The sequence below is a fragment of the Staurois parvus genome, unplaced genomic scaffold, assembly GCF_062004578.1.
Source record: "Staurois parvus isolate SC_StPar_1 unplaced genomic scaffold, SC_StPar_1.0 ptg000616l, whole genome shotgun sequence".
Classification (NCBI taxonomy): Eukaryota; Metazoa; Chordata; class Amphibia; order Anura; family Ranidae; genus Staurois; species Staurois parvus.
In genome coordinates, this window is record NW_028318412.1 from 910035 (window position 1) to 917757 (window position 7723).

A 7723-nucleotide genomic window follows, 5' to 3' on the forward strand; every position below is an offset into this window, starting at 1 on the left:
TGCCCCATCGTTGGTGTCAGTGGGGGGAGGAATAGTGCCCCATCGTTGGTGTCAGTGGGGGGAGGAATAGTGCCCCATCGTTGGTGTCAGTGGGGGGAGGAATAGTGCCCCATCGTTGGTGTCAGTGGGGGGAGGAATAGTGCCCCATCGTTGGTGTCAGTGGGGGGAGGAATAGTGCCACATCGTTGGTGTCAGTGGGGGGAGGAATAGTGCCACATCGTTGGTGTCAGTGGGGGGAGGAATAGTGCCCCATCGTTGGTGTCAGTTGGGGGAGGAATAGTGCCCCATTGTTGGTGTCAGTGGGGGGAGGAATAGTGCCCCATCGTTGGTGTCAGTGGGGGGAGGAATAGTGCCCCATCGTTGGTGTCAGTGGGGGGAGGAATAGTGCCCCATCGTTGGTATTAGTGACACAAATGATGGGGCACTATTCCTCCCACTGACACCAATGATACTTACTTTGCTGACCCCTGCTCCAGCCTGGGCTCGCTCTCTCACTTACCTGTCAGCTGTCTTCCTTCTCTGGCCGCTCTCCTCTTCACTCGCTCCGGCAGCTCCCTCGGTCTTCTTTGATGTACGCGCGCTGCCGCTCGGCTCCTCCTCTCCAAGCTCCACCTCCTCGCCGGTGATTGGCCGCCTGTGTGCCTCTCCTGAGCTACAGTTCCGGTGGCCAATCAGCGGCGAGGAGGCGGAGCTGCTGCGCGATCCCGGAGGTGTGGCCAGGTGACAGCAGCGTATCATCCCGCCCACACATCGCCGGAGACTGCAGCGGTGTCTCGGTTCCTAAGACCATCGGAAATATGTGTTTTCCGATGGTCTTAGGCGACCCCTGGGAAATGGTCGTTCGACCCCCAAAGGGGTCGCGACCCCCAGGTTGAGAACCGCTGTTATAGAGGGATGTGAAGGTCTAGAGGACAGTATTGTGGGACGGGGGTGATGATTTGAAGGGGGGTTGTGGACTGCTGTAAATAAAGGGGATGTGTGACGTAAAGGGGGTTCTGTACACCATTGTAAAGGGGGTGGAGTGATGTGCAAGGGGCTTGGGAACACTACTGTGAAAGGGAAATTGATGTGTGGGGGGGACTGAGGACACTGATGCAAGGGATTGTGATTATAGGAGGAGAGTACTGAAAAAAACATGCGGTTCAGACCTCTGCTGGAAGAAAATTTTTACTGGTCAGACCTCCATGAATTTTTGTTTTATACCCCTGCTATAAAGTATAGATGGACACATTCTTCTGCTGGGCTATTGTATTTTGACAGCCAGATAGAGATATATATATATATATATATATATATATATATATATCTCTATCTATTTATTTTAAATTATGGGATGTTTGGCGGGACCAGCCACTGTGGTTGTGCAGTGTATGGCCAATGATTACGGAATTCTATGGCTCGTTTTAATAATAGCCCAGTGTGTTAAGATTGAATGACTAAGAAGCATGCTTTCTACAGCGCACACGCTTTATGTTCTGCAGTATAGATGGTCAGTGACCTGTTTACTGAGGTGGCCATTAACAGAATGTTTAAATGAATACAAATTTCATGATCCAGTGATGGACACATTTTTAAAAGCTGGAAGGCTTCTGTTTTGATGTATTCAGTAGATGGAAATACTATGTTGCTCCTGGTCATTCAGAGAGCTGGAAAACCTCAATCATAAATGCTGAAAAATGTGCTTATCCATCATGCAGACTGTGCTGAATGTTTTTCCTTTCTAATGGCTGAGTTGAGACTACTGAGTTGTGTTTTATTACTTAAAGTAATTAGATTGACATAGAATTTAATTTAAGCTATTTTTTTGTAATCCTAGTAGATTTATGTATTTATAGAATCCCTGTTAAGCTTTTAATCTGAAGTGACGTAAAGCCCTGTGAAATATTGCAGATTATAGTGGTGATGGTCAGCTTGGTAAACATAGTGGGTCCCCAGAGATGTCCAGATGGATGAACAATAACGTGGTTATTATAGTTATTATTTATTAGGATGGTATTAATATGATAAGCATGTTCTGTGTATTCTGCTCTAATTTGAAAAAATGGTACTCTTCACAGAGCTGTGTGGTTTTTTGTTTTTTTTCCCCTCCAAGAACAATAGATTGGGTAGGCTATCCAACATATTCTGATTTACTATTCTCCCCCAATCCCCACTCAAAATTAGCAGTATCTGCCTGCATTGCACCATTGCATCTTATGCTCTCACCCTCATTTTTTCCTCTATTGAAATGTGCTTGCTAGGTTTGCAGAACCGACCCATTTTTGGCACACACTGCAGCGCCTAAGTGGTTTTGTTTTAACTGCACATCTGACCACCCTCCAATGGCTATAACTAATCTTGTCTATGGAGTTTGCATGATGACAAGCACTATGAAGCAATGGGAATGGGTAGCATTGGCTGCAAACATTTTTGCAATCTATTGGAAGTTTCCATCTGATCATTCTTAAAGTGTAAACTTGACAAGAACTTTACATGTCTAGAGAAGAACATGTGGCCTTGGTGACCATCACTGTCAAAACTGAGTTTTTAGATCTTTCATCATAGCTAAACAGGTATGACCATAAAGCCAGCTCATACTGTCAACATCTATTCAGATATTTTTGCAAACAAGAGTTTTATCTATTTAATTTGCTATAGGTTTACCTTGTTGCCTCTTCATAGATAGTCCATGCAGTACCCAGGAATATTTATTATTTAGCTTCAAAAGAACCCTAGTCCTCAGTTTAAAACATTGTAAAGAGAATCTATCATGAGAGGTTAATGGAAGCAGCCATTGCTGTAATTGTCTTTTGAAATGCTAGTTCCCCCTGGTTGTCGTTTCTGTTCCTTTTGGACTCAAAACGAGTATAAAGATTAGTAGTTGTGACCTTCATTTAAAGCATGCTTTTTCTGGACCTGTGACTAAAAAATACTGAGGTCAGAAACAGCCAGGCATCTAGCATTTTCAGAACGCGGCAAGCAATGACCGACCCCCAACTTTATTTCATAACCGAATGATGTTAACATTGATGATGGGGTTGTAACTTGAGCCTAGCTGGTTAGATGAGTTTCCACCTGCCTCTGAAGAGCTTGAGCAGTTGGTAAGAAACCAAACTGTTAATTTTATTAGTTTTATTATGAGGTTTTATGGACTATAATTTAATCAGTGGGAGTGATGGGTTGCTAGATGACCCAAGGCTGCAGAATAACAAATGGGTTCAGTTTGTTAGATCTTGTTATAGTATGGATTTCTACACATAATTGTTCCTTTTTATAATATTGTATTCAGTAAGTCCATTGTGTTGCATTGAATATAGAATGACCTAGATTTATTTTATTTATTTTTGCTTAGGCATTGTTGAAGATGGACTGCCAAGGTTTGGTGGTCCGCCTGATTCAGGATTTTGTCTTGCTTACTACAGCGGTTGAGGTTGCTCAGCGTTGGAGAGAGTTGGCAGAGAAACTAGCTAAAGTGTCCAAACAGCAAATGGATGGCTATGAAGCACCACATCGGGACAAGAATGGAGTTCTTGATAGTGAAGTAAGAGGAATCTGAGTCGCTAGACCTAAATGTACACAAACTGAAGGAGCGTTTTCATCCCATTTACACCCAACTGCCTTCCGATCTAATCATCTAGATGGAAGGGGAATTGATCCTTTTTTTTTGTTTGTTTTTATTGGAGTGTCCGATCGGGTCCACCTGAAAAATGGACATGCAGATCCGATTAGACTGCTAATGTGAAAGGGGCCTCAGGCAAACCTGTTGCTTTCACACCAAATGGGAAGGCTGGGTGGAGTGGGGGAGGGGGGGGGGTGGAGTTGGCAGGAGCACAGGTTTGCCTTATGATTTAGTGATGTCACTCCTAGCAAAAAGAAAAGCTAAGAACTGGTCTAGCAAAAGGTTTGTGCCTACTGGATTTAAGAGTTAACAAATTAGTTTCCAGTTTAAAACTTAATTTGTATGTACTGTGATGCATATTGTTTGTAGTCAGTATTTAGTCACTAAAGTGATCATTAATAATCTTGAATTATTCATTATGACCCCAGGACTATTTGTTTACACTACAAATACAGTGCTTTTTTGTGATTGCTGTTGACTTGGTACACATGCTTCTTGTAAAGACTGAGCTAGCCTTTTGATGGCTGTTTAAAGGATTAGATTATGCTTAAAAAAAATGTTTTGAATCTACCATTTAAACCACAAGGGCTACTAAAGTACTTCTGTAGTAAGTACTACTACATATGATGTTTTTATTAGAGTTTAGAAACCATGTTGAGCCCAAAAAGTGCAAAGTGGCGGTGTCTGCACATAACCATCCTCACCAGAGTTTTATACTTGCTGGGCCATGCCTATTTACTGCTGCAGCGTCGCACCTTGTCTAAGCTCTTGTATCAGAGCTAGGAAAAGGTAGATGACCTCCTGGTGACGTGTTTGGGCATGGTGATTGGCAACTCATACCTGCTCCCTCATATCCAGAAAGTCCACTTTGTGATAGTTCTGGCAGTGCAGGGAGTTGGTAAGGCATTTAAGTAGATATAGAAAACTTAAATTTGCTCCTAAAATTGCCCAACTGTCATGTGGATACTGTGGCCTTGAAACCTTTTGTGTGACTAAGCAGGAACAAGTATGCAGTAAAATTGCAGATCTTGGTCAACCTATTTGTCCCGGGTCCGTGATTTAGAAAGTATTGAAATGGCTGTATCAGCAGACACCAGTCAGAGCTAGTATTTTCAGAAAGAGGTAATCATATCTTAGGAAAGCGGGTGGTCCATTGTATGACCACTCCTAACATTTTCTGATTTCATCCACGATACAACAAAATATTAGTCTTAAACTCATGGAGGAGCCAAACAAATTGCAAGTGTGTTTCCTGAATTTGGTAAATTGTGACCACTGTAGATGTTATTTGTGCTTGGTGGAGGTTTAATCTTAATTGTACAGTACATTAATAGACCCTGGGTTATAGACTGGTGCCTTCAGGTGACTGGACTCTGGCAAGCTGTTTAGAAAACACAGAGGACTCCTGGATTGGGGTAGGGTTATAGGGGGACTATAGGGCATGTTCCAGTGTCCTAAGGTCAATGGCCTCTTCACCCTTATGGAGAAATCACTCTTGGCTTAACTAGTTTTATTATAGTTTCTTGAATTGGCTCCTCAGTCTTCTAATACAGTAGAAGCAGTGCATCCAGATTGGTGCAACCTCATTAAAACCTTGGGAGCTATATCCAGACCCTACACTGTGGGCACGGCCTGTAATTTTTACTTTTGGCACTGGATTCTGTGTGGGGCTCTCCTCATCATTTTGTCAACTGTGTGTCGTTAGTAGCAGGGTGCTGTACAGGTCCAGGGCCAATTTTTAAGGCGTGTGTGTCTTTAGGTTCTAAAAAGTTTGTAAAATCTATTTTTTTTTTCTTTATTTTGCAGGCTATGTGGAAACCAGCCTATGACTTTCTTCTGACATGGAGTGCCCAGATTGGGGACAGTTACAGAGATGTCATCCAGGAGCTCCACACAGGACTGGACAAAATGCGCAGTCCTATCACAAAGAGATGGAAACATCTTACAGGAACACTAATTCTTGTAAATTCTCTGGACACACTTCGATCAGCAGCCTTCAGCACCCAGGAACAGGAGGACTTTGTTATCTAATCATCTCTAAGAGGAAGGATTTTTCTTAAGACTTATTTTAACACATTGTTCTTAGAGATCCATTCTGCCTGAAGAAGAACATATCATGGGGCATAATGGAATTTCAGTTTTGTTTCTTGCATACAATTTTAAATGTCCTCCAATTCTTCAGAGAGGTCATGTATATTAGTGATACATTACTCCTGCATTCTCAGGGGTTATTTGAACCTTGAGCTGCATTTTAAAAGCTGTACATACAGATCATGATGTTTATGCACTGGATGGCCATAGATTTAAGGCACCAGTTCTCTCCTGTCTGTTCTGATTGTGGGATGTGTGTACAATGTAAATATGGAGGGATGAATCACAGGCATAGGCCAGAGACTTGGTTGACAGTTTTGTCTCTTTTGGATTCCTGTATGAGCACAAATGCATTTTACACTTTTTTTTTTTTTTTTTTCGTTCCTACACTTTTATGTGTGTAATCACTGCCCCTCCTGGGTCATCTGTGCTTTATATGTCACACCCTGTGTGAAAACTTTTATATCACGTTATCTGATGTTTTTGTTACCATGTGTTATTTATCTTTGGCTAAAATGTGGAGCTGTGTATATATGTAGGTAAATCAGAGAGGTCCCGCTCCAGACTTTATATGGACAACATCTATGAGACAATCTGATGTTACATGTGCCTGTTAAAGCAATAAATGAAGATTAGTGTGCTTAACATTTCCTAATGACAGTCCTAATGGCAGGACAAACACTTACCCCAATGTCTTACAGTACAGTTTAACTGGTTGTGCTGACCTAGCTTGGAAGTTCTAAGATCTTCTGCCTGGTGTGTTGGGTCAGATGATTTTAATTTAAATGGTCCTCAGGTCCCAATGTTAGTATTTTTGTGCCTTATACCTGTTGTATTAATGCAGGCCAAGCCCTGCTACCTTGGCGGGCCTACCAATCCTGCTTGCATCACAAATGACATGTCTTTCATCAAGAGAGGATGACTTGTACAATGAGGTTGGATACAGTTTCCTAGTATCTAGTGACTGTCGGGGGACTAGTAGAAGCAGAGGACAGGAACAAGGCAGACATACCTTATTTTCTATTTTTGTTTTATTTCTGACAGATTGCTAACTACCTCGCATTGATTTTAACACAAGTCTAATAAAAGTCTAAGGTATAAAAAAAACTCTATTCCTGCTCTTTTTTTATGGTGGAGGCTGGGGGGAGTAGGTTATTGCCTGGAATCTGGAAATCCAAGGCTGCAAAAGTTTTTTGGGTTTTTTTTGTTTTTTTCTCTAATGTAGATGGTTGTTGTAATTGATTTGTATTTACTGTCTAAAGATGTGTAAAGATCCTGTTGTGCAGTGGACATGGTTGATTAAAGACCAGTGACGAGAAATAGACAAAATCTACCCTTACATTGGGCCCCCCCACACTCCAAGGGTTAAATGCTCATTATGTCTAGAGGTGCATGAACAGATGGTATTACTTACCCTTGCCCCAGCTGCAGCACTGTCTTCTTCTTCACCAGGCTCCAGTCTGTGGGTGGTATCTCTGCATCATCAGGAACATTGCAGGGCTATTAACCCTGCATTGTAGGTGGAAGAGGCAGGAGTGTTATCTGAAGTGTCATTTGAGTGACAGCTGAGTCTGCTGGAGATGCTGGCATCCCATGCTGTCCATTTGCAGTCTGAGCGCTTTTAGATGCCTTAAAATGGAGGCTTTTACAAGTAAATTAAATGCATTCAATTTATATATAATCACATGGAAAGATTTTTCTTAAACTGAGGACTTGGCATCACTTTTACTGCCAGGTTTATATGTCATGCAGACCTGACACTGTGGGGGGTGGGGGGAGTTTTCACACAATCTGATGGCTGCAGTCACTGGGATTGTGTGTAAAACTGACAAACAGACTCTTGCCTGTCAGTTGGAAGCATTTGGGTGCCTGCTCTGCCGCCCGATTGCCTACACACACCCCCGGTAATGGCGACACCCCGCCATGTATTTCAGGCTCCAATTTCCCATCTGTGGGCCTGGGACCGTAATTGCGGGTGCCGCTGGGTAGATGGGAGGGAGGAGAGCAGAGACACGTCAACGCTTCTCCCCTTGT

At 42.6% G+C, this 7723-nt stretch overlaps 1 protein-coding gene across 4 annotated transcripts in view; it reads left to right on the forward strand.

Annotated features, from left to right (window-relative positions):
• Positions 1 to 6796, forward strand: part of SH3BP4 (SH3 domain binding protein 4) — a 69941-nt gene extending 63145 nt beyond the window's left edge. For all 4 annotated transcript variants that reach the window (XM_089693156.1, XM_089693159.1, XM_089693157.1 and 1 more), the window contains 2 exons: positions 3332 to 3520; positions 5405 to 6796. In XM_089693156.1, coding sequence (XP_089549282.1) covers positions 3332 to 3520; positions 5405 to 5629 — 414 coding nt within the window. In that variant the 3' untranslated portion in view covers positions 5630 to 6796. The remainder of the gene's footprint in view (positions 1 to 3331; positions 3521 to 5404) is intronic.
• Positions 6797 to 7723: the final 927 nt, after the last annotated feature.